At 38.8% G+C, this 27,238-nt stretch overlaps 1 protein-coding gene across 3 annotated transcripts in view; it reads left to right on the plus strand.

The window, feature by feature from the left end:
• The window catches only part of TEX10 (testis expressed 10), a 55,352-nt gene that overhangs the window by 18,338 nt on the left and 9,776 nt on the right, over window positions 1-27,238 (plus strand). For 2 of the 3 annotated variants that reach the window (XM_035319874.1, XM_035319875.1), the window contains exons 8-11: window positions 3,976-4,151; window positions 5,814-5,991; window positions 19,437-19,525; window positions 20,658-20,791. In XM_035319874.1, the coding sequence (XP_035175765.1) occupies window positions 3,976-4,151; window positions 5,814-5,991; window positions 19,437-19,525; window positions 20,658-20,791 (577 nt within the window). The remainder of the gene's footprint in view (window positions 1-3,975; window positions 4,152-5,813; window positions 5,992-19,436; window positions 19,526-20,657; window positions 20,792-27,238) is intronic. The other variant, XM_035319876.1, reaches the window with a different exon arrangement.

Consider the following 27,238-nt stretch of genomic DNA (forward strand, 5'->3'; position numbering starts at 1 on the left):
AGAATATTGAATTTATATGTTGTAAAATGTCAGTGTGGATCTGGTTTGGCGCTGTCACTGAAATTTCAAAGTTCACGTTCCCTCTGAGTTGATGTGTGTTAGCTTGTGTGTCTTTTTCCTTAATATAAGTACTAGATTTAAGATTTAACTTGGAGTATATTGCTGCAAACTTATTGTTACTGACTGTGTGGTGGTCCTTCCCAGGTATGTCAGTGTTGCGCAGCTATTGCAATGGAGCCGTGTCCATTACTCTAGCTTGAGGTCACGGACTTGTGACTTAGGTGGTTCCATTAGTACATGTCTAGCCTATCATGTTTATTTTCTTTAATAAAAGTACACTTCAGTTGTTTTGGATGTGTGGCTTTAAAGAGACTAGGTTTAAGAAAATATTCTGTCCTTTTGGGTTCCCAGTTATACGCGTCTATTAGATACCTGACTAGCTTCAAGTAAGAGGAAATGATTCTCTGTATTGCTGTTTTAGTTTTTCAGCATAAGATTTGTCCAGATTATTCTGCTAAAAGTTAAGGTGATGTATTTTTCACCTAAGCCATGTGGTTCCAACTATGTAAAATCCTTAAATACAGATCGGTCTGCATCAGTCTTGAGACCTGAAAAGGGACACAGGATCATGCCCATGATACCTGCTTCTGCTGCTAGGTAAAAATCAAACCTCAGGGCTGCCAGAAATGCTGGCATCCATTAGCACAGTCAAGCATTGGGAATATAGTTATTTTCTGTCAGTCCTCGTCTTCTTTTCAATCCTGTATTGTGGTCAGGCCTGAGTACATGTAATTAGATCTACAGACAGAAAAATGTAACATTATGCTATAAATATTAGAAAAAAGAGGAAATTTGAAAGACAGGAAAAGACTAGGCAGCATCCCATTTTCCTCTTCTTTCTCACCTTGTGTGAAAAAGACTTTTTCTATACTAATTTCCCTGAGGTTACATAACAACTGTTTTCTGAACAAGTCCTGAGCATCTCACCCACGGCTTCATATGTCCATCTAATGTCGAGGAAGCTTTAACTTTCAACTTCTAGATGTCACAAACAGCAGCAGTTTTCATGCTATTTTCCTTTCCTCAGTCCTCTACATGGAATTGTAACAATTTTAGTAACTGAAGACTGAACTCTCAAAAGGCCAAAATTATTTGCAAAAAGAACATATACACCAATGTGTGATGACATTTTAAGATAGCATAATCTTTATGTACTGGGACAATCCATTTCTTTCCATCAGAAACAGTGTTTTCCAGTCTTCAAGGTGTGGGATGGGAAGTGGATCCTGGTTGACATTCATGTTATTATTCCATTCAGCTTGATATTATAGCTCTTTTAGACCTCCTGTGGCTGCTCTCCTCATTTTTTTTCCACAGAAGCTTGTTGAGAGCAGTATAAGAGGAGCAGAGTTCATGTTGGAACAATTTCCAAGACCATTTAAGTGAAACTTCATTTTTTAGGTATCTAATTCAAAGGATGGATGGCAGATTTTGGCCTACTGTTGCGTGGGAGGAAGGTGGAGAGCACCTCCCTTTAGTGCCCTCTTATGCAGTTATAGACACATTGTTTCGTCCATTTTTTTGGTGAGGGATTTTAAGTCTATTGAAAATCAGATTATTTTAATCATTATTATGCTAATCTTATTAACACCTTCAACTTGAACTTCTTGATTTATATGTGTAATCATCTGTTCAGTACTGATGTGATAGAATAATTTTGATTTGTAAATTATACTTGCTCTCATAAGTAAAACTGCTGCAGAAACTGTAGCCTTTGAAAAATAGGATTGGTCTATGAAACTGGATTGTTGTAGTTTGAACTAGAAAGGATAAATAGAAACAGTTCTCTGGTGGGGTTGTCCAATTCTAAAGCTCAGCATCAGAGACATTTAAAGCAAATTAGAAAAAAAAACATGATTAGTGAAGTTTCCTGAAGTACGAACAGGCCAATTGGTTTGAGTTGGGAATGAGTTCTGGAGAATCTTCAAGTTATAAATATAAATGAAGATGCTTCTCAGGTGAGGGAAAAGCTTGTTTGAGTTTTCCCTGTTTCCTTACCAGCTTTTTAGAGGGTGTTTATCGTAAACAGCAATTTCAGAGAAATCGATTGGAGTCAGTTTAGTGTTTGGTCAGAAATATGTGAAGAGCTGATGGTGAGGCCAATGCTGTGCAATGTTTGGTGGCCTGGGTCATGAAATAGGATGCACCCAGTGAGTTTGTAGACAGGGATAAGATGGAGGGAATGGCACGTGCTAACTGGCAGAGCTTCAGTTCAGAGCAACCTGGTGAAGCTTGAGGTTGGCCAAGAGAAATCACATCACATTTCAATAAGGGTATGTATTCAACTCTGCCTCTGGAGTAGAATAAAGTCATGCACGAGTTCTTGCTGAGCAGCACAGCAGTAGCAGTTAAAAAATAGGTGCCAAGCTGCGTGTGAGTTCACAGTGCATTCCTCTCATGAGCAGAGCAAACCACCATGATCTACATTAGGAGGAATGTGGCCAGCAGATTGACTAAAATTCTTGTCTTTGTTCAGTACTGGTGAGGCCATACCCATAATGGTGTGTCTGGTTTCAGCAGGATCACGTTATTCATTCTGTGGAGCTGTGTAGCCTAAGCTTCAGGGCACAATTGGTAATTCTGAAGTAAAGAGCTTGAAGTGCAGTTCTACTTTAAAAAGTCACAGTAGAAAATTTTTCTCTTGACACTTCTTCATCCTGAATTTTATGTCAAATTGCCTTAATTGCTAATCCTGCAAATTCAACTGAATTATTTTTTCCAGTTGTCCCTTACTTCCTTTCTACCTTGTATCCTGTTTGCAGTGTGTAGCTTTTGTTAATGTTCAGGAGAAATTAAGCAACTGTATTAGCTCTGTATGGCTTATAGACAGTGGGAGTAATGATATGGTTTGGTCCCTACAGTTTTTGGTGTAAATTTTTTTAATATAGAGATGTAGGAGATCTATTAATAAAGTGTGTATCTTTTAACAAGAGTAACTTTAGGAGAGCCATGTTTGAAGTAATTTGTCTGCGTGCCATAGGATTCAGTGGTAAGACAATAAATAGGATTCAGGAATCCTTTCTTTAATTATTGTGTTAACAATTAAGTTACAATGTCAAATTTTACTTTTGGAAAATTTTACATTTGGAAAATGTGAGTAAAAAAACTACCTGAAAAACTTCATTAAAATAATTCAGTACCAACTCCTTGATATATAATAAAAAGAGAAATATAATAAGATCAAAAAAGGGAAAACAGCAATCTCTGATCACCCAGGATTTATTTTTGGAAAATTTTTACTTCTTTTAGTCTCACTTTTTTTAATATTACCACTTGTTTTAATCATCATTCCCGAATAAGAAATCAAACTGGCTTAAAACCAATAATAGGTTCTGGATCTTTTGGCGGGGGGGGAGAAAAGAGATACTTTATTGTGGTTGACATAAATAGTTGATTTACTGTAGCAGTTGAACAGAGAAAGAAAAGAAACTAAAATCATGTTATTGACTGGTATTTAAAGCAACCAGTCTAGTTGCTCACTCCTGTCTTAAGATTTATCTGAATTGAAGAGCCAAGACATCGGTAAAGGTAGAATTGAATTTGAAAGTCTAGTAACAAGAGTAATGGCTTGACTGGGGAGTTCAGAAGTAGTCAGAATGTAGTAATAATATAAAATGATAAGACTAATGAGAAATGGAAATGTTGCTTGGCCAGCATACAGCCAGTTCACACACTTACTTTCTAAAAGAGCTGTAAGTATGTAGTGCAAAAACTGGACCAAATAAATACTTCTGTTATAACCCTAGTAGCTTAGCAAAGTGCTCACATCTTTGGGTGAAATATTCCAAGCAAATCATACCATTGCAGTTTATTGTCATTTAATTATACCTAACATTAAAGCAACTTAGTCAAGACTGGAAAAGGTGAGTTTATTTTGTTTTTGATTCCCCCAAATAATTTTCCCTCTGTCTTTAGAAGTCGAAGTAAAGTTCTATCTCGTTGGTTGGCTGGTTTACCTCAGCAACTTGCTCTGCTTGGCTTGAGAAACCCTGAGCTTTCAAATCAGCTGATTGATATCATTCATTCTGCTGCTTCTCGTTCAAACAAAGAATTGCTACAAAGTTTACAAGCCACTGCTGATCAAATATACGGTAAGGCTTTGCTCTACAGCATACTGAATTTTTTTCCATCGCTTCTCAGGAAAGTTGCAGTACATGGAAAATACAAGTGGTTCTGAGGTGAATGTAAAGTGTGTGTTGTGTGTGGGGACATCAGTCAGTTACAGGAAAGGTTAAAAGGAATGATGTATCATTTCCTAAAGGCTGGCAAAATGGTTAAAATGTGCAGTTAAAGTTATCAGGACCTTAATCTGATAGATCAGAAGCTTCAGTTTTTGTGAAATCTGCCTCTGGTAGTATTGCCTCTTTTTTCTCTTTTTCTCTTCCTCCTTTAGTGTGCTGTACCTTCAGTAAATGTTATAGGCACATACATAGTAACAGCTAGAAAAGATGAGGGGTCACTGCATTAGATACTTGTGTGAAAGCTTTTGTGTATTTAGAACGTTTGAATTTTGATGTTTTAATACCACTTGCTAGAATTTTCCGAATATGTTTTTTTTTTTTTTTTCCTATTAATTTAATGCATGCTGCTCCTTTTTGAAGCTGAAGCCTTGCCTGAAAGTGGTTTACGTTCTGTGGGTCCAGGGCACTTCTTGCTTGTCATTACCTAAGGAAGGGCGAATATAGTCCGTTGGGTTGTGGACTCCTACTTGCTGTTTCAGGAAACACAAACAATAGTGTGTCCAAATGCTGTTAAACCCATACCTTGCTTCCTTTCTGAAAGTGATGAGTGAAATAGATTCTCCTGTTTACAAGACATAAAATGTATTTGAGTCCATCAAGGTGATTATACAGTTGTAACAATTTTATTGCTGTGATGACAATAAATTGCCTGCTAGCACCTATGGGCTTTTCTGCTAAAAATAAAAATGCTCTCTTCTCTAGAATTGTATTGTCGTGCAGTCTGGCAATTTTGTTGTGGGTATTGTGATAGATTTAGGCTATTTTCTTGACCAAGGCTCATAAAATAAAGTGGTCTAATCTGTTTTCAGTTTAAAGATAAGCTTCTACTTGTTCTTGAAGATATGAAATCAGAGATGAGACAGTGGATTTCTGCACGCTTAAGGATAAAAAGATGTTTCTATTTTTATTATACTTCAGTTTAAATAAAATGCTTCTTGATTTTTTTTTTTTTTTAATATGGACTCGATTCTTTTCAATAGTTTGTGGTAGTACTGCTGGATCTAGGTGTCTCTTGATACTTGTTTCCTTAAAGATAGTATGTGTATATGGTTGATAGGAAACTAATCTAAATATAATGTGTATCTCAAGTTTTTGTCACTGGTGTAGGATCAGTCTCCCTAGAGCATCACTGCAGAAGAGGAACTCCGTGGTAGTTTTTTGACTGGAACACAAGGAGAGATGGATTTATAAAAATGATTTTCATAGGGCCTCCTTGGGTATTTGTGCAATGAAGGAACATTGGCTTGGTTTTCAGTTAGTTAGGAAAATGCAAGTGAAAAAAAAGGGTTTAATTCTATTCTTTTTTAGCATTGTTTTGTTATAATTTTCACTCTTCGTAATTTCCCACTGGCCTTCCTTACTGCTTTTGTTACCCTTGTTTCCTCTGCTCCTCAGTTTTCTTCGACTTACATCTCATTCTTCCTACACTTACAAACTTTCGATACATTAGTGGCGTTAAGAGAAAACGGTATTTTGTGCCCAGCTTTTAATTCGTTCTTTGTGTGTTTTCAGACCCGCTAGATGGCACTCTGGTTCTGCTCCCAGCCGAGGCTCAGCGGCGGCTGGTTCAGCTGGTGTACTTCCTACCGTGCCTCCCTGCCAGCTTGCTAGCTTGCCTAAGTCGCTGTTGTATTATGGGAAGAATGTCCTCAGAGCTGGCTGCCACTCTTATTGGGATACTGCGCATGAGGTAAAATGCTTGACCCGTGCTTTAGCTTGCTGTAAAAACGTTTCGAACTTCCTCACTGGTTTGCACTACTTTAAAACACAAAAGGTAACGCAGAATGTAAGAACTGGCATCTTGAGGAAAGTTAATGCTTCTGTCAAATTTTACTCGTAGACTTTCACTTTGCGGCCTTATATTGACTGACTTTCTGCAGTGTTTGGTATCAAAATCATATTCCTTATCTTTAAGGTTATGCACTGTCGAGCACTCTCTACGCTGAATGTTATCACTGGTGGTCTTTGTTCTGCCACAGATTGCAGCTCTTCCTCGCAAATATTTAGACTTGACCTCGTAAATACTTCGACTTCACGGTGTTAGTAGTGAAAAATAACCTATAAAACAGAGCAGAACATGAGGATATATAAAGTTTTTAAAACTTGCTCTTCCTATAGTTACCACACTTAAATAACTGTAAATTGTAGTTGCTAAGCAAGTGTCTTGTTAGAAATCATTCACACACCTGTTGGTTTTCCTCCTGGCTTACGCACGTTTGACTATGAAGTTGGGGAGAGATTGCTGTTCCACAGAAGTGAGTGGAAGAATTGCTGAGACTTCATGATAGTATTTTGCTTTGCTACTTCTGGGAAAAATATACTTGCTTCTTTCTGTTCCTTGGTGTTTTTGGAGCTTGGATGGATAAATAGGAGTTAGGCTTGTGTGAATTATGACGTGCTGCCAGATACAGACCTGTTGATAATAGCCATGTAAGGTGATTAAAGTGATGGTGATAAAATTTATAATACTCTCTATATAATGTGTTACTGCTATAAAAGTGAAAATCTGTGTAGTTTTGAGAATATGGATCTCCAATTTTATTTATTTATTTTTTTAAAGTTCTTTGCCATATACTACAAATTCAGTGACAAACTGACCAAGTGAAAGGCAGGCACTGTGAGAACTGAAGACGGTAATAAGCACTAAGGTGCTTTTTTTTATTATCTGATTTTCAGTGTGGGAGATTTTTACAGTAATGGTGTAGCTGAAGATTATCAAGAAGGTGCAGGTGGGCTGAGGGCATTTGATCCTTTTGGCAGAAGATGAGAGAGACTGCTGGGGGGTGGTATGCTTACCAAAAGTAGGTTACATCTTGGCAATGGAGGAGAAGGAGCAACTTTTCATTTTTTCAGAAGTGCAAAGAGTCTTTTGATCTTAATTTGTGGCATTTGGAACATGTTTTAAACGAAGCTGGATTCAAAGATTGTGGGTTATCTACCGAAGAAGTTGATCTGAAATAACTATGAAAAATGAAGCTTGGAAAAAAGATACTAATCTTGGTTGAGCATTGTTTCTCTTTGGTAAGGTAGTTTCCACAGTGTTAAGAGGAATTGGTATAAAAAAAAAAAAAAAAAAAAAGTCTGATCAGTTTTCTTCAGAAACATCTGAAAATAGTGCAAATCCTTGTAAAGGATAACCTTTTTATAGACAAAGTGAATGTAACAGCATTGAAAATACTCTCACCTACGTTGCCAAATTGAAAGTTTGTGGTAGAAATTTTAAAGGACTTGAAAACAAGCTTGACTTTTTTCAGCTATGGCTAAGCTTCTTAATACGTAGGTGAAGCTCATTTTGTTGTTGTTTTTTATGGTCCTGATCATAGATTTTTATGGTAAGAATTTCAACATAGGATGCCTTTAAGAATTGGAGAACCACGATGATGTCAGAAATTTTAGTGGCTGCTGTAAAGGGGATGTCCAAAAAACTTATTTGGGACCATTGTCTGGTAGCTAAAATTAGCCCCCATGCATGCAAAAACACTGAGATAAGTAACAATATTACCTTCTTGAGAACAGAGAAGTCTGATGTATCTTTTTGCTTGGGAAGGGATTAGTGCAGTTAAGAAAAAAAAAAGTTGTCCGTTTTCTAAATCTGAAATTTATCTGGGCTTTAAGAACTTCATCACCTGTGGTTGTGTGCAGGATACATGAGCTAATTTTCTAGCTCTTATCATCAGTAAAGCCTAGCTGGATTATTGTGTCCGGTTTTATGGCTTGCTTTTAGATAACGATATGGACAAAATGGACTGAATCTAAAGGAGGGCAGGTGAAGAATGATAGTCTGTAAATTGTGATAAAGGGGAACAACTAACAAATTGGCATTGTTAGGCAAATAAGTCTGGGAAGGAGGGGGAGCTTGTCTTTGTGTGTGTAAAAGGCTGTTGAAAAGGGATGGGAGGATGCGGTTTTAGCAGGATTAGAAACATTAAATGGGAGAAAATCATCTGTTTAGAGTGCTAGCAAGATTTTTCCAAAAGCAGAGAGACATACCGGAGTAGACTGTAGGAAGGAGGTATAGAATATACTTCACAGCAGATATTTGTCTGTACGACATGGATGGTAAAGGTAAAGCCTTAAAGGAAGTAAGAGGGACTAGGTAACCTCTGGTAGTCATTTACAGCACTTGTGATTCTTTGAATTAAACATCTAAGTTCTTGGGGTGAACAGTACTATCCCAAAATGTATTCAGCTTCACAGCTCGGTGGCACAGTGTGGTTCATGGGACACTTTCTGTAGTTTCAGATGATGATCTTGTTTAAAGAAACTGATACAAATCAGTCCATTCAGAGACCTCATCTATGAATAAAAAATGATATTGTCGCTAGATGGCACTGTTTTTCTTCAGTTACATTTTCGTTCAATTTTTGTGGTGGGGGAGTTCTTGTGAAGCTCTTTTCTTCTAAGCCACCTGCTTATCTGTCGTGCTTTAAATAGATTGCATTGTAGCATCAGAGGCTCGCTGCTGTATTTGGCAATTGTTTTTAATTTCTTTAAAGCTTTTATTTCCATATTATTCTCGACTGGCAGATCATATATGTTCCTACGTGCATTGGAGAATGCACATATCTACCCATGTATATTTGCCAGGGAGAAGCCACATTAAAGTGGATTTGATGAGAGTACATATGGATGATAATACAACTGTTACAGTTATTCCAGGAACAATCATTATAAGATGAAGAAACTCTAACATATCTTTCGTGTGTGTGCATGTGTGTACAAACTATAGAAGTAGACAGTAAATGTATCCAGATGGCTTAAACCACAGCCCTGTCATGGTACCAGGCAGTAAACATTAAATTTAATTATTGCATATTAACTTTGGGAAGTTTTTGTTAATTGGAAATGGATTTTGAAGGCATCCTGTAATTTCCATTTTTAATTTTTGTGATGGTGAAATTAATAGCCAGCTGGTCTGCAGGAGCTGACCAAGTGAGCCATGGTGGACTCTGTGTGCTGAGAATCAAGATGATGATGACGGTAATGCCATATAAAACGGGAAGGTTTCTGAGCATGGGAGGGTAATTACCTATGCTGTTAAATTGCTAGAAGAGTTCCTGCAATGCTCTTGGCCTCTATGCGCTACAGCTCTTCCAGACAGCACAGGGCAAGGATCGTTCTGAAATTAATGGTGGCTTAAATAGAGCCACCCTGTCTTGGATGCTGACAGTTTAAAGGTACGAACATGGTCAGACTATACTGATTGCTACTCTGTTGCCGAAGAACAGGCCTTGCTGCTGGTCGGTTCCCTAGGATAGATGCAGTTGGTGAGTTCCAGGTGAAAATGAGGGAGAAAAGATGGTGGCTTGGGCTAATTTCCTTGCCCTTCTTCAGTGCCTGCTGTGTGGGTCCTGAGATGTAAGTAACTTTAAGTCCAGTCAGGTGGGGTTTTGAGAGATGGAGGTGTGCCAGACCTATGGGGTATAAATCCTTCTCCCCACTCCTGTTCATACACCAACAGGGGCGAGGAAGGGCGTGGAGGAACACGAGAACAGCCTGTGACCTCAGAGTGAGAGAAATGAGAGGTAACAACTTCTTGGAAGGAGTTAAGTTCTCTGAGTCACCTTCTGATTTAAGACTCTGACAAGCTGAAATTTATGGAGACAAATGGAAGGATACGGGAAGTGTTTTTTAAGTGTTTGCACTGAATCTGCAAGGTGGAGTTTCATTATTTAGGTGTTACTACTTGGATTGAAGTATTGAGACAGACTTGTCTTGATGCACTGTGCCACATTTCTAAAAGAAGTAATGTAAAAAAATTTTTGATTTCATGATTTGTTGGAATAGATTTTAAATACACGAATAGCAGTTCTCTACCAATTAAAGAATGGTTAAAATGTGTTGGGCAGGGAATATGTAATGTTTCACATAAGTGGAGCTTAGGTTTGGGATTCCAGTCCTAACTTCATCTTGACATTGGAGTCCTGGCTGATTCCATGAGGATAAGGTCATAGAAAGATAAGGAATTCCCTCCAGGAGTTGAAAAAATGCATTAATTATGAGTGGCCTAATAGGGATTAAGATCATAAACCTTAGCAATATTGTAAGGTAGAGGCAGAAAGAGTTTTCAGTGTAATCTTTTTGTACCTACTTTCTATGTTTGCAGAGAAGATAGGCTATTTCAGAACAGTTTTAAAGGAGCAGTGAAGTAAATGCTTGAGTTTTGAGTGCTTTTTGGAAGACTGTATTTGAGGCAAATCTTTTCATTTAATATGGACCTGCATTAGATGTTGTAAATTCACTTTCTTATATGTGATTAAATTTTTTGTTTGTCTGACAAAAGGTTACTCCTATCTTTACATATCAAAATCTAACAGTTGCAGAGGAATACCACTTGTCACCATTTGGTAGACTTATCAGTTTTATTTGGTAGTTCTTCGTGTCTTTGTGGTGATTGAATGGCAGATCTTCTTGCAAGGCCCTCTGCTTTGTATAAGGTAGGATACTTCAGCTAGTTAATATATAATCCAAGTACTTGGTATGATTTATTTTATGAAATACAGATTAAGAAATGCAGACCATGACCTTGTGATCAAGTATCTTAACTAAGATATTAGATTGCTGACTTTATGAGAAAAGTTCTCTGTCTCCTCTTAATATGTCTCGAGATACAGGTAAGGAAAATCTATTCAGCAGAATTACATGAATGCGATTTATTTATGTGCCTTATTTGTGCATAATAGTTACAAGTTTTTAGAACTTTTTATCTGTTGGAACAGAGTGTCTGGAAATTACTTCACTGTAGCAGAGAGAGAATTGGACAGACAATATTTCACTGCGTAGATTGAAATGAAACAAAGTGTGGGAGGCAATTAATTTATAACATTTATCTTTTGAAGTGGAGTATTCAGAAGTGGCTCCAATGGCTTCAAGCAGCCATTTCTTATTCTTGTTGGGCTCTCCCTTGCTGGAGTCTCACAAAGAACTGCTGTTTCCATTGCTGTAGAAAAAGGAGAAAGATGAGGGCCATACACAGAAAAGCTGAGTGCTCTCTCCAAGAAAGACATAATTTGTGTGGGAATTCCTAGACTTCATAGGTTTGAGATAACTCTGGGGATAACGTGCATTCAGCTTGTCATCGCTTTAAATGGACTATTTCCTTAAGAGATAGTGACTTTAAAGTATTCTGTTGCTTTCCAGACAATAACGAGGGAGCACAGTTGGCATCACATCAAGGAAGTGGGCATGTTGGTTCCTGCTACCCTCAGGAATCTGGTGCTTGGAAAGAACTGGAATGGACTTTTACCATCTGTTGGTTAAAAGATGTAAAATTCTCTCTTTCCACATAATTACTCAGATGTTCTAGGGCCATAGTGGAGTTTAAATTTTTCTACAGATACTTTCTTTCAGAATAAACACTATTATTTTATTTAGTTGTCCTAGTTATGGAGTCTGCAGCCTTTGACAACATGGCTTGAGGAGGTCAGTGAGAATGCAGGTAACTGGGAGCCCACATGCTACTTTATTAAAGACTTAGTGAATGCACTGTTGTAGACAAGAAAAAACAAGAAATTCCTGCAAGCAGGAAAGAATCTGGAGAGATTATTGCAACCCATTGCTGTGAATGAGAGGTTCTTCAACACTGCAAATAAAACACCACCCCACCACCCCCCCCCTTACAAGTGGTACAAAGGAAAGTCAGCTTGATACACCTTGAAGAATAAGCTGAAAATTGTACTTGTATAAGAAGGCATCGTAATTATGAATAGGTTAAGAAAAATGTAAGAATAATGAAGTCTGTGATCACTGTGAAGGGCTTTTTCTGGCTCTATTTCCACACCCCTCAATTTTGACACAAATATGAAGGAGGAGAGTGGAAAAAGGTAATAAAAATGCTTAAGGCACTGTTGAATGTAAAGAAAGATGCGCTTTCAGAAATTGGGCATTTCCCTGACTGGATGCCACAGAGGCCAAAGGGTAAAAGACGGATCTATTTTGCTTGCTGCAGGATCAGGAAGGATCTGTATGTAGTTCTCGACAGTCAGATCCTGGGGTGTGTTACAGCACATTCCTTCAGCCAGATCTGTTCAGATCTGTTCTTTTCTTTGCCCGCTGTTATGTGAAGTGTAACGCTTGAGAAGGAGAATGGTAAGCTCGTGTTTAAGGACACAGCCCTCTAAATTTGTCTCCAGGTTCTTGTTTGTGGTTTGATATCCCCTAACCGAGGGGAGAAGAATTACGTTGCTGCACTTAAAGTTGCAGCAGGCAGTAAATGCCTTGTGCTCATTAGTGAATGTTCCTTCTGATTTGGGCTGGCACTTATAATGTGTAAGCAATTTTTTTCTTCACACAACTTTTGCAGCCCTAGAGCAAATGAGTAGCTGACAAGCTTACTTTTAACAATGCATAGCTCAAATTGTTATTTTCTTAAAATAGGATTCATATTTTTCTCCAAATCCCTCTTAATTCCTTGCAGATGTTTGTTGTATTTTGCCACATCTCCAAATGGAAACACTTGATCCTTGAAAAGACATAATGGAAGTTTAAAAAAAACAACAACAAAAAAACAAAAGCCAGCTCACACTAACAAAAGATTGTCCGCATATGGCAATGTATTAAAGGGAGAGGAAAAACTCTGCTTGTTCTCGTGGTTTGTGTTCAAGACCCATGCTACCTGGAACTGACTTGGTGTGAATGACGGGGAGATGGGGACAGAGTTGGAGAAGTACTCAAAGACTGAGGTTTTTATAATTTCAACATCTGTGCGGCAGTCTTGGTTTCCTGTCCCTTCAAAAACCGGTTTGAAAACCGAGTGTTGATCCTCGTTAACAGTGTGACATGCAACTGGTTTGAGGAAGCTGATGCAAGGACCTGAGTTCATCCGTTACTGCAGTTGTGTTTTAATGTGACTGAAATGAGTTTTCATTAAAGCTAAACACAAATAAACTGTGCCAAAGCTGAGATAAATATTGGCACAAGGCTTTTTAAAAAGAACAGATTTTACAGCTGTGCACACTTACCTTGAGGAAAATGTCTTATACTTTTCTTCCATAAAGGTGCAACCGTTCTGCTGTGGTGCTTCCTTGTGGCTTTGTTCCTTCCAGCGTGTTTCGTTTTTTATGTGCACATAGCTCTCCAGAACGAGAACATGGGAACATTTGGGGTGTGTTGCAATGTACGTGCCCAGCTCTCCAGACCAGCTAACTCCATAGTTGTTCCTTTTCCTCATATTTTACAGGTGTCTTTACAGGTAAGCACCATCTTGAATGGTTGTCAGCCCTGCTACAGCTAGGTGTGCATGTCAAGCATGAGAGGTTCATAACAGCTCTGGGGAGGCTCACTAGAGGAGATACCTGGGCAGTGTTGTCCTGGAAGGGCTTTAGTCAGCAGTGTTTCTAGGCTCAGTGACCACTGAGTGATGTGCTGATGAATTTGAATGGAGTCCTCTCAGATCTGGGGAATTGTGTTGCAGTATCTCTGAAGTGTCTCGGTATCACTACTCCTGTAGCAGGAGCTGAACAGTTTTGTCTTGATTGATAAAATCTGGGGGCTGGTGTTAGACTCACTGTGTTGAGTGGTTACAGATGGCCTATGACACAAAAATAGGAATTCAAAAGGAAGAGGAAAGCTTTTCTTTACCCATTTTCTGTGGATCAGTGAAGACATCTGAGTGCAGTACCTGGTTCTTCGCAGTGGAAGACCCACAAGTGATATCGGGTATTGTGCTACACATCTGAGTTCTGAGTATACAAAGTACTTTGGTATAATGAGTAACCTGCATGTTGTTAGTGGGCTTTGTCATCTCTCTTCCTGGGTTGTTCCTGAATAGGCTGAACAGCACAGGTGTCTGCAGAGATCTGAGGAACCTCTGGTGATGTCTGTCTTCCACTGTAGGAACTAATCAGTTAGTTTTATCCACCATTTCGTACTCTGAAAACCAACTCTCTCTTTGTGTAATGACCCTCCTTTCTATACAGTGGCTTTGTAGTTTTCTGGACTTTTTTGTAAGTACTATAGAATCTTTCTTCTTCTGGTATATGTATCCTTTAAGAAGGTTTCGAAGAGATATGTAAGGCAAAAATCTGTTTTTTAGAAACCATAGCATCTATTCCCAAGCACAACATGTGTTCATGTGCCAGCTAATTTTAATGACCATTACAATGCTTATTAATTTGTTTATCGCAGACATTAATTTTACAGACCTTAGTTATGTGGAACATATTTTAAAAAATAAATAAAACTTGGCATCATACTCACCTCTCCACATCCTTTAGATGCCAGGGAAGTTCTCAGAGGGAAGGTTGCTCACAGCTGTTGGCAGTTTCATTCATCCCTGCATCCTTGGAGCTCCCTTAGGTAGTGAATGTCATCTTGTCTTGGTAATGCCCTTCTGCTTTGTCCCGTTCCATAACGTGTTGTGTTGCTGCTTGAAGTTACAGCAGGTCTTCTCATGAGTCCTCAAAAGAGCTCTGAGATGGGAACCCACACAGTTTCTTCTGCAGTGAGCAGAGAGCTGCAGAATTCATGTAGCTTCTGTCCTGTACTGCCTTTCTCATGCTTTGGTTATCTGTTGGGTGTCCAGAACCTTTGGTAAGTTTTCTGCTCCTGATGCAATTAAAAGACAATTTGTTCTTAGCACCTCGGTGCTTAAGGCACTTGCTAAGAATGCAGAAAATCTGGGTTCACTACCTTCCTCTGAAGGGGAGGTTGGTTGCTTCCTTCCTAACACAGTGGCTTCGTCACTGAACTATTTTGAGGAGGGGTACTGACTCCTGAAATATCTAATAATATATGAATAAATTGTATTAATTAATTTTTCACTGAGTTGGACCTGGAATGCAGTTAGTTTTTCTTTTTTCAGAAAATAAATCAGTTGGTGGCTGTGCCTCTCAATATTTACCTGTTCAGTGTGGAACAGAAATGTACCAATAGAAGAAATAGTGGGGAAGCTCATTTTAGAACAACTTTATAACCTAGAAATAAAAAAAAAATAAATGTGGGAGCCCTTGGTTTAAATCTATGATCAATGGTTAAAATAAATTTAAAATGGGGTAACTTGGGTTTCTCAGCCTATTCCCTTGCAAGTGTTTTAATGCTCTTCTAGAGATTCAGCAGCACCTGAGTTCTTCTAGTGGAGACCTTTAAATTACTCAGACCTCTTACGATTAGGGATGTCAACACCCGCACCTTAAGCCTGAACCAGAAATCAGTGGGTAGCTAGTTTAGCTCAGGCAGCACGAGGATAATGTGACGTAGCTGAGAAATCATCGCTTGTGCACAAATTGCAGTTTCCGAGTTGTTTTGCCTTGAAACCCTGTGATACAGCCCCAAACTGAAAATAACAGCACAGACAAAAGTGTCCAGGTCTACCTGGAGTTAGCAGGAAATGATAAACGTAATGCTTTGAGCTGCTGCAGTCACTGAGAAATACGGGCTACGCTAATGGCAGGAACAGCAGTGATTTTTAAGTTAATCGGATTCAGCTTTTCTTTTAATACCGTTTGGTGTACGGAACAGGTTACCTAAAGGTGCAGTTCCACAACTCAGTAGATCTGTTCTCGTGGAGAGCGGATAACCTTATGGAAATTACAGCACGGAATCCATCACAGTTAATGTAGGTTTGGACTAGCTGACTGGAAAGGTCTCATGCATGCAGTTTGATAACAGGCTCCCGTTGTCAGGAAAAATGTATGCAAAAAAGGGAGGTTACAGTAGCTTGCCACCTCTTTTCCATCTCTAAATCAGGTTTTTGTTCACTGTCTAACGTTTAATTTATGAGCATTTAAACATTTTAAAATGCACGTAGTTCTTAATTATCCATGGTAGTAGCGTTAATAGACTTAACAAAGATCTTTGGAAAAAAAAATGTGGTTTTCATATGTCAGCGTCTGTTCTAGAATTAAATTTCTTTTGTTCTATGTGCTTTACCTTATTTCTGGTTTGCTTTAGCAGAATCTCACAGTTGAGTAGCTTTAACTCAATAGACACTTGGATTCAAAGGTAATTGAGGCATTGATAACTGATTAGACCTTGTAGCTTAAACAAGCTTTTTTTATGCTGTAGTGCTGTTCTTGCACTCGAAATACTAGAAGGGCAGGGGTATTAGTCTTAATTTGATACTTAATTTGTGAGATCCTGGATGTCTTTGATTTCATGACCTCAGGTTATTTTTCCATGCTCCAATGTGTGCTAAATGCAGCATGGTCATGGGAGGAGTATTTTCATATTGCTATGCTTTGCCTTTGTCCCTGTCCTGCAGTAGAAGACTAATTTTTTTATTATTGTTATGTCCATACCTCGCTTGGAATACAGGGATGTCCTTTCTATGGGGTTTTGTGCTGTAGTTTCCACAGCAGTAGGAGATGGGGAGGTGATACCTTACAGATTTGGAACAGAGACGAGAAAAACGTGAAACATGGAAGTACCTGTTAAATTTAGGAATTCACAGTGAAACAGAAGCTATTTTTTTCAGAATATTTTGCTTCTTCTGTCTTGAAAGCAATGGGTTGACTTCAATTTCACTCTAAGTGCAGGTGGAGCACTGGAGATCAGGTGGGTCTGCCTGCTGCTCTTCAGCATACTTGAAGCTGTGTTACTCCACAGCTGTTACTCTTTTCAGTCTTTTACTGGCTTCTGAACTGCTGCAGTTCTGGCAGTCACTAGCAGGAAGAAAAGCATGAGAGAAACCTCCACTGTGAATAATAGGTTTTTCTATTCTAAAAGAAACTTAGTAATTTTAAGAGGTCCTTGGCTTATATAGCATCTCAGAATACAGATAACGGTACAATCCAGTAAAATCCCTAAAACCTATTTGTTCACCTGAATTTGTGAGCTCCTTCTTTCTTATTTTCTGTCTCACACCTCATACGCTGTGCATGTTATAGGTAATAAGGCAGGAGCAGGTCAGAGCATCCTTCGTTGCATAATCCTGATAAATCCATTCAGCTGTGATTTGAATGAGGCATGATTTTTTATAGATTTTTTTTTTTGGAGAAAATGACACAATAGATTTTTTTTAGAGAAAATGACACACAACATCATACTCCAAAGCATACGCACAAAGAGGCGAAGCTGAAGATTGTAGGCAACTTTCTCTGTCACTTCCTAAATTGAGTGTTTGAATATTTTTAGCCTTAATGCTCTTGTAACATCGAGGCTTTTTTTGATGTGTATAATAGCTTTGGCTTTTTAAAAAAGTAAACTGTAATTGAATTTCAGGATTCTGTTTTCCTATGTGCATGTGTCAGTGTAGCTCTGCTTGGAGATGAGTGTTAAAAGCATTCAATGGCTCTGCCGGGGGCTGGGGTCTGGCACTGCCCCCCTGCTCCCAGGGCAGAAGAGCAGCAATTCTCTCCTCTTGCGTACAGATCAGTGACACTTACCGTGGCATGCTCAAAACACCTGTCCTGTTTTTGTGGGTGTGAAAATAGTCACGTACAGGCATCAGAACAAAACTGGTGAAGTGTTTGGAAATTTTCTGGACATTCAGCTGTAAGCTTCAGGATCCTACACACGTGTAAGCTCACGTAAGGAGTAAGAACAGTGGCACAGTTTTGGACAACAGATCTGCATAGTCCACAGCACAGGCTGCAAGCAAGGTGCATAGGAAAGAATAAAAACAGGGTAAGCCCTCTAGCCCTCAATCCAACCCCACAAAATGTTTTTTTTCTTTTTTTTTTCCTTTTTTTTTTTTTATCTTCAGGGATTTCCTGATCTTAATTTCCTGATCTTATTGTGGTTTATGTGGTTTTTAGCCTGCGGTGAGTTTCTGTCCATTATCTGGAGTTTGTGTAAAGTTTTTGCATTTACCGGTCCTTTAGTGAAGAGTTTGACATGTCTCCTAGCAGTTTCAAGGAAAAAAAGTGTTTTATTATTATTATTATTTTAAACTTGGTTCTGACTAGCTTTCTCATGCAATCCCCTAGCCTCTTCCTGGGAGGAGTGAGCACTCAGTCTGTATTCAGTGTCTTCACGCCACCTGTGATTTTGTAGACCTCGATCACTTCCTCTCTGATGTCGTTTGCAGGCTGAAGAGCACTAGTGTAGGCAGTCCTCCTAGCGTGGATGATGCTGTTCCGTGCCTCTGATCGTTCCCCATGTGCTGCTGGGACTGCTTTTCAGTTCTAGTGTCGTTTTTGAGATGAGAGGGTACCAGCCTCCACGCGGTATTCATGATGGTTTTATTCCCAAAACATGGAGCTGGGAAAACTTTTTGGGAAACAAGCTTTTGAGAACTCTGTTACCCCTGGGCAAAAACACTTAGGTGCTTGGGGAAGAAGCGATCCGAGGCAGATCTCTGGCTTGGGAAGCTACGTTCCAAAGCACTGAAACTTAGCAAAATTGCAGGAAGGTAGAGCAACAGTCTCTTGGATCAAAGGTCAGTAGCCTACAGCAGAAGTGCCAGCAGCAGCAGCAAATAAGAAAAGATGAATAATACGCATTTTGAGGAAAATGTGTGCAAAGTACGTGCTGTCATCTGGCTTTCTCCTGCATCTGTGCTGATGCATGGGCGAAGCACCTCCAGTTGACGGTGTCTTCGTTTGCTCTGAGCTTCCACAGGGACGTACGGTTTTTAATTTGAGAAACGAAAGTAGTCATCTTACGGATTGCCCCTAAAAAGTGAAGTGTCAGGAAGCTTTAATAATGGGTTTGCTGCTGTCTTTGTATGCTGCTCCTTTCTATGCTCTAAATCGCGAAGCAAGTTTTTAATTTAGTTCTGTGTTTAATAGCTTTAGCTGCTCTGAAGTAGACAATGAAGCTGCATTTAAATGGTATCCATTGTTCCTGTAAAGAGTAGTATCAAAATGAGGGGATATCATGAAAAAAACAGTCCAGCTTTGTACTATAATGACTTTTACCAAATACAGGAAATAAAAATAATTTAATTTGCTGTGTGTTGGCTGTTGTCACTGTAATAAAGGTTATACCAGTATTTATAAAAATTTGCTACCTTGGTAATTTAATCTGCATAACAACCTAAGCTCATGTAGGGGCACAAAATGCAATATTACTTGTCTTGAAAAAGCCAAGTCCTGTTTTTGAAGCTGTTCAAAATGCTACTCTGACAACAGCGGTGAGAAACAGGAATGCTAAAATTAACAATTTAGTCATGCTAATTGATTGTATTATGCAAGGACGTTGTGAATTCTTAATTACTTGGTTTTTAATAACCTATCTACTATTGGTTTTGTGTAGATCATCCTTTGCGGGCTGGAAGTGCCAAGTGCAGGATAATTCGGTGAATGATGTGGACTATTTCAGCTTCTTGTTTTCAACCCTTATAGGTAATCCATGTCAATGTCATAATTTAGAATTAACAAAATGAAATTTTGTTTTGTTAGTCAATGGCTGGATTTAATTTGGAATAAATGGTATAGTAATTACTTCCTGAGAGTAATTCTAATCTTGTTGCTTGTTTTTGTTGTGGTATATCCTTTTTTATCTCGTTCTGATTTTTGATGCCCTGTTTTTTTTGCTTTCACTTGCCATTTGGGTTGAATATTTGCGTACTTTTCCTTGATGTCTAGCAGATTTCTGCTTAAAGAATGACGAAAATCTATATTCAGCATATTCAGCTTGAACAAGAATTTTCTCGATTTATTTAAATGCATTTTATTGGTTCATAACAGTACAAATGAGTGCCTTTTGGATTTCCTGTGGACGTACTTGCGCCATTAAAAACATTCCATCAGAATAAAGTAATCAAACTACATTGGAGTGAGCTGCCCATGGTTGTCATGTGAACAGAATGACTTCTGCTGCTATATTCTTACTCAGATACAAAAATAATTCTGTTCTGTGGTGATGCAAGTTTGAGAAGTTACAGCGGTTAAAATGGCATAATGGTCCTTGGAAACGTTTCCCAGTGACTTCCCCTGTGGTAAAGAGAATCATTTGTAACAGCCACTTTGCATTCAAAAAATACCTTTTCTTTATAAAGCATTGAAGACAGCTGCATTGATGATGCAGAAAATGACAGCAAAAATGAAGTGACTGCTTTGGAGCAGTAATTCTGTTTCACCATAACATCTAATACCTGGCTAGAAATAGTTAGTCAAATGATTTTTTTTTAAATCTTGAAGCTGTGTTAGACAGTTGCTGAGTTACTGTGAATACCTAGTGAATTGTCTTGTTATATCTGTTGTTTTTTGTTTTTTTTTTTTTTTGTTTTTAGATAAGCAAGTTGAAAATATAATGTGGGCTTTGTACTGTCTTGTAATATACCACGTTATAGTTTAATTGGTATTCCTTCAATTGTTAAAATATAGGTATTTTCTTTCGGATATCAGAACTTGTATTGTGACACCCAGTTATGTCGACATGATTTAAAAGACAGTTCTTTGTCAATGGTGGTGTTAAAGTGGAACAGTGCTTGGCTTGCCTTGTGATGCTGTTGTGCTGCTTCTTTTTCTCTAGGGTTTTCGAGAGAGGAGTTGACTAGTCTCCAGGGCATTAGAGGAAAACCACACATTAGCCAAACACAGCTTTCACCTGTCCGTCTTTACCTAACTGATCTGGACCAGTTTTTACACCACTGGGCTGTGACAGAGGTAATACATCAACACTAATCCTAAATGACAGCATTCAGACTCAAAATGCTCTCTATCCCTTTTCCACAGATGCCTAAAATATTGTCATGAGTTGAAAAAGAATTAAAAATATTGTCAAACTGCTAATGTTTTTTCCTAGAGCTATTGGATAATATTTTGAGGGAAGGTGCTTTAAAAGGTGAGTATTCAGACATGGTATGCAGAACGGTGCTCATGGAGAAAAAAATGGGTAGAAGCTTCAGTGGGAAATTCTTGAACATTAGTAAGATGAAGACCAACGTTTTGGCTTTCAAAAATAAACTACTTGTAGAAGTGTTAATTATGAAGAGTTTTATTTGAGAAATTCCTTTGTTAACTATAAAACAATTGCAATAAATGGGATTTTTACTTCAACGTAATATTAAGTTGGCATTGGTGTTTCAGAGTAACTGCTGATGTTTAAACTTTAATTGATTAAATTTTAGTCAAAGTTCACTGGATTAGAAACCTCGTTGTGAATTTGGTACCTGTTTGTAAGGTCCTAAGTACTGAAAACTGAAGGCTTAATTTTATTGTTGGTTCTAAGGGGATCCGAACCACCAGGCTCTATTCAGAACAGGTGAATGTTGGACTTCGTTACGGCTCAGCTCTGTTTATTGCTTAGCCCGCAGAAACCACTTCAAGGTGTGAAATCGTATTTTAATGACATGCCAATTTTATGGTATTTATGAATTCTGTCATGAACACAGAAAGGAAGAACATAACACCTGTATGACACATTTTGGTCTTTTTTGGTTCAAGAAAGCAGCATAGGGTTTTTTTCTCTGAACCTGTAAAGTTTAAGTGATCATCTACTGAAACTAGTGATAATCCAAAGCATATATTGCACATGTGCTATTATCTGTAGGAAATTATTATAAGTAAACTTATTATTTGGTACTGTGACTGACAGACATCCTTAGATATCCTGCCTTCAGTTTGTTTCAACCGCAGAGAAGCTTAAATTTTCTTATTTTTTTTTTTTTTTTTTTTTTTTTTTTCTTTGTTTTTTTTTTTTTCCTCTCCCTCTTCTGGGCAATAATGTGTTTTTTCAGCAAAATGCTTTTCTCCAGTATTGGAAGACCAGAGTCTTTTCTCTCCCCGTTCTGTACAGAACACAGGATTGTTCCTCTGTGAACTCCCCAGAGGGATCACTTGCAAATCTTTCTGAGAGAGTTAGCATAATCCCATACATCTGAAGGATTTTATATACACTTTATCAGCTTTTGAAAATGCCACCCCTTGCTTCCTCTTTCTTTCCTCTTCTTGCTTCTTCCACAAATGTATCGAAACTGGTTGAGACCACACAATAGGAATATTTTCACTTGGGGACAGTGAAGTAGTTGGGTTATAGATAGCTTATTTGTGTCCTTGGTTTCTGCTTGCAAATTTGATAGGCTTCTCCTAGCACAATCTTTTCAGTGCTTTGGTGCCAGCAAGAAGAGTCGTCGTGCAGAAACTTGCTTTTGTTGAGTACCTTTTCTTGGGAAAGATACAAGTTGTTCTCTGAGGTTCTCAGAAGTGGATTGCAGGTATTAAAGAGCTGCGATTAGTCATGAAAGAGGATTTGGACACCATGCGGAGCATGGCCAGTACTGATGTGTTTATGGGTCTGCCTCAAGTCCTTTCTGGGGACTAAGATGGGAGAGAAAATAGGAACAAAAAACTGTGTATAAGGAGCAATGGGACCTGGATCTGTGGCATTCTGTAGATTTTTACGATTGTTACAACTGCACAAAGTGCAGCTGGAAGTAAAACTCTAGTGGTATACCCCAGGGGCCAGTACTTCCTAACCTCTTCATTAGTGACCTCGACAGTAAGGCTGAGTGCACCCTCAGCAAGTTTTGCAAGGTGGAAACTGAAAAGATTACGTGATAGATCAGACAGTGGTCTGCCAGTCTGAGGGACCTGGACAGGCTGAAGAACTGGGCAGAGAAGAACCTCCTGATGTTCGGTGAAGGGAATTGCAGATTCCTGCTCCCAGGGAGGAATTACCCCATGTACCAGTAAGTGCTGGAGGCTGACCAGCTGGAAAGCAGCAGAGTGGAGAAGGACCTTGGGGTTCTGGTGGCTGGCCGTAAGCAAACAATGCACTTTTCTGATCACTAAATTTTATGGGGGGCGTCTCTTTTCCTTGTTGCTCCTTATGGAGTACTGTTCTGCTTCAAACATATTGAGGTGTATGTGTTTGTGTTCAGTTTGCAAACAAAATATTCTGGGGACTGTAGTCCAGAAGAACTTGAGAATTTGGAGGCTGGACCATTTAAAAATAAATAAATCCTGGCTTAGAAAAAAACTTTCAGTTCCTCAAGATTTGCCAGGAATACTTCCTCTAGAGCAAATGGTTTCCACCAGGCACGGAGCAAACTACTCTTCTCCCCAAAAAACAGGGCTGCAGCCTTTGGGGAGAATAAAACTACCAGGAAATTATGAAGATCTTTATAGAAACTGTTGAAAGACAATGTGATATGAAGGCAAATGTGATGGGAAGTGCATTGGGTTTGGGGCTGAGGCATGGGTAGGATTGAGGGTTTGGAGACCACTTTCTTCAAAGTGGATGTAGTTCTAGGTGTTGGTGCTGTTGTTGTAAAGGTTGATGTCTTTCAAATCTCAATTGCTTTACTATCAGCTGGGAGAAAAACATGCAACAATCAACAGTCTTCAAGTTTTCGGTTAGAAAACAAAAATACCAATGAGAAATCTCTCTGTAATTGTTCCCTCACCTTGGCAGGGAGTTGCTGAGGCACCGGGTGGCTTCCCCTGTGCTGGGGCCAGTGCATGCCGTGGTGTGCGGTGGCTTTTCAGTAAGAGGAAGGCTTTTTTTACTCTCATGAGGTATCTGAACTCCAGTCCCCCATTCATTGATACAACTTCAGATTATTTTTTTTTAACTCTTGCTGAAAATTCTTTCATTTAAATAAAGTGCTACAGGAAATAAACTCAGCTTTAATTAGTCACGCTTCTGGTGTGGCTTTGGTGGAATTGAGCAGAGGCACAGCCTCTGAATGCTGAATCTTTTCCTCTTGCATTTGCTGGATAAGCAAGTTTATGGTGGTGCTGCATTATTAAGCAAAATATTTGTAGTAGTTTTAAAAAAATAAATCTAATAAGTGAAACCAGCCTTGAAAGGCTGCAGAGCAGGCAGCATCCTGGCCTCTATTTTATGTTGAGAGTTGTCTCTCTAAAAGAGTTTTGATGTTGTGTAGTTACAATTCAGGGTTTTCTCTTAAAGGAAATATATTTTATTGTAGGTGGAAATAAAGAGCTGGTGGAGTTAGGGCTCGACAGCCTGGTTTCCTATGAAAAAATGAGAATTTGGTGATCAGCGGTAAGATGAAGAATCTGTTAGCCATCCATCCTCCTCTTTTCCTTCCACCACTAGTTGTGTCTATACCGTTGGCACGTGTTTGGCGCCCTGCTCAAAGGATAAAGCTGCAGGTGGAAGTTTCTTGTAAGTCTTATGGAAATGAACGGCTGGAGGAGATGAGGCTGTGGATAAGCACAGAGAAGTTTATAACCAGGTGTAGAGGAAAAGAGTGACTTGAGGCATTTTCAGATGGCAGTTCGAGCACGTTGTAACATAACCACACGCTACCAAGTGCAGTGGGTAAGCAGAACTGGTGAAAAGACCAAACAAATGCACTTCCAGTAGGAGTTAATGCTTCTAAGTGGCGTATAACAAAATCCTTCTGAGGTGGTTGCTGGTTGTACGCTTTGTCTAGAGAGCAGTAATTGGTAATACTGCAAATCCGAAGTCACGTTACTTATTTTGTGGAGGCTTTTAGGTAACGGTGATTTTCACTCGAGGAGCAATCCTTAAGAAAAGCACCCCTTTAAATGCCATTTTGTGTAACTGTAAAGGTTAATCTTCATATTTTGTTGGAAAGAGCTGAAATGTAAATGTGGAAACCTTGGGTCATTTTCTGGAGCAACTTGTACTTAAAATGACTTCTGCCTTATTAAAGCCAATTATTTACAATCATATCCCTGCAGCTAAAATAGATGGGGCTCCAGAATAAATTGTTGCAGCCCGAAGGGCTTCAGACTTGGTTCATTTTAACTGTGCCTATAGTGTTTGTCGGTAATATTGTTCACTCCCCTGTAATTGAATTGCTCTATCAGAATCAAATGAAATAGTGCCAACAGAAAGGAACAGATTAACAAGGTAACAGCGTATACATGATAATTTCTGCTGTTACAATATTTGATGTTTGTGACATTTGAATGCTTGGGGGGGGGGAGGGCAAACCATCATTCTGAAGTTCTGCTTGAAGTCTGGGTTCTGCGATTATATTCAGCACATAGCTGACTTGAATGAATGAAATACTCAGCAGAATGGTTCAGAGCAATCACTAGGAAAGTCAGCTGTTAAGAGAAGACCAGAGTTCAAAAATATTGGGATGTACTTAAAGTAATATGCTAAAGCATGTCAAAAGTGGTAAACTTTTAAAAATGAAGTAGTTGTGCAGGCTGTCTGCACTGACACGCTATGGAAAACTCTGACAAGTCACAGACAGCAGTTCAGTGCATATGAATTGAAGTCCTGTGAGGATGTTGATCTTCAGAAGTAAGAGGTGGAGTTATGATGCTGTATCTTAGCTGTAAGCAGAGGTCAACACTTCAACTCAAAATTTACATCTTAAAAATACAGTCATTTCTGAAATACCTTTAAGATTTCAGCTTGTGGTCTTTATTGAGATACCAAGATCAGAATTTCACTGGGGAGAAAAAACAATTGAGTCTAAATAGTCTGAACTAGAAAGATACTGTGATTTTTACCCTCTTTAGCGGGGGAGATTCTGTTTAAGCCCATTCCTGTTTTGTAAAGATGCATCATATCCAAGTTTAATATTTAGGAATAAAAATGTTTCTTTCTTGAAAGTAATGCAAGTTCCAAAGAAACAAAACGGAGAAATTATATAAATAAATGTAATGTCTCCCAATAGCTCTTTTTTAAAGATGTCCTCCATAATTTTCTTAAGATATAAAACGTTAAATAATGGTATTTAGGGCCAGAGCTTCACTGTACCTGTATCTTGTGTTTCCAGCACATCTTGGGCCATTTTATCACTGGCAGCTGATACGTTACCGCATGTTGCTAACGTGAATTAATGTCTCCATAGCTACTGTGCATTATGCTATAAATTCACATCCTGTTTTGTGATACCTAAACTAAATTTGCTCAAAAACCAGGCTTTGTGAGCTGAGCTAGCTTCCCAGGTGTGTGGTTTTCAGTGTTTTCAAGCTCTTTTGCTTGGAGAGGGTGAACCAGACCTTTGCTGTTTTTCAGGTATGGCTTCATCTCCTTCTAGATAGCACAATAGCTGTTGAGTATAAATCCTATTTTTGTCATAAAAGAAGGAAATAGTAGAGAAATCTGTCATTTTGCAAGAGAGCAGGACTGCAGCTAATAGCTTTTTGCCTCCTCATACCAAATCTTGCCAGGACCCAGATTTTAACACATGACCAAGCTGTTGTACAGCAGGTGAGCAGTGGTGATTGTCACCTAGCCATTTGTGTCCCATGGCAAATAAAGATAACTTCACTTGGTTTAGTTGGCTTTTAATGTAGGTTTAACATCAGACTGCATGCCACAGCCTAGGAGCCTGCATGTAGGCAATTACTGCAGTTCAACAGATGCAAGCTGGGGTTGTGTGCTGCAGCTAATGCTTCCAAGCCAGTAATTGAACATTAACCATGCTTCATAATCCATCTAATCTTTGGAAATATGTACAGCATCAAGATGTAGACCATAATATATGTTCTTAATCATTTGTAGTTCTTTTGTCTTCCTCTTCTGTTAACCTGAGAGGAAATCTAGACACATTTTTTATTCCCCATTGCACAACTATGTAATGTTCTCCTGCAGACTGCATTTCTTTTTTTTTAACCTAGGTTTTATTTTCTGGGTTTATTTTGTTGTTGTGATTGTGTGGGTTTTCTATGTTGCTTTTTTCTTTTTTTTTTGAGTCACTGAATCAGGAATACCTTTCACATCCGCCCCTGTGAGCTTAGCCAAGGCAGGTGAACAAAGATCTCTTGTTGTACGCAGCTTTCTCAACAACTCAGGGCACTGCTAATATTGCCCTGTCAAATCAATTTATTTCAGAAAGAGAAGCAGCACCTGTCAAGGGAGTACGCTGTCTGTTAAACTAGGGAGCTCCGGGAGAAGCTGGCCAAGCTTCAGACAACAAGCTTCATTGCCTGCCCCATCACCTGAAAACTTCTCGTTTTCCACGCTCTGTGGTAACATGTTACATGGGGTAGGGTCTCGCTTGAAACAGTCATTTCACGAGGGCTTGGGAATTGACTGCAGAACATACCGGTTATATTTTAGTTACTGCTCTTTGAGGTGGATGTCGACGTGAGTTGAAAAATGCATTTTAAAGTTCACATTAGGATATAGCATCTGGTGTTTGCCAACTTTCT

This window comes from Oxyura jamaicensis, chromosome 2, assembly GCF_011077185.1.
Source record: "Oxyura jamaicensis isolate SHBP4307 breed ruddy duck chromosome 2, BPBGC_Ojam_1.0, whole genome shotgun sequence".
NCBI lineage: Eukaryota > Metazoa > Chordata > Aves > Anseriformes > Anatidae > Oxyura > Oxyura jamaicensis.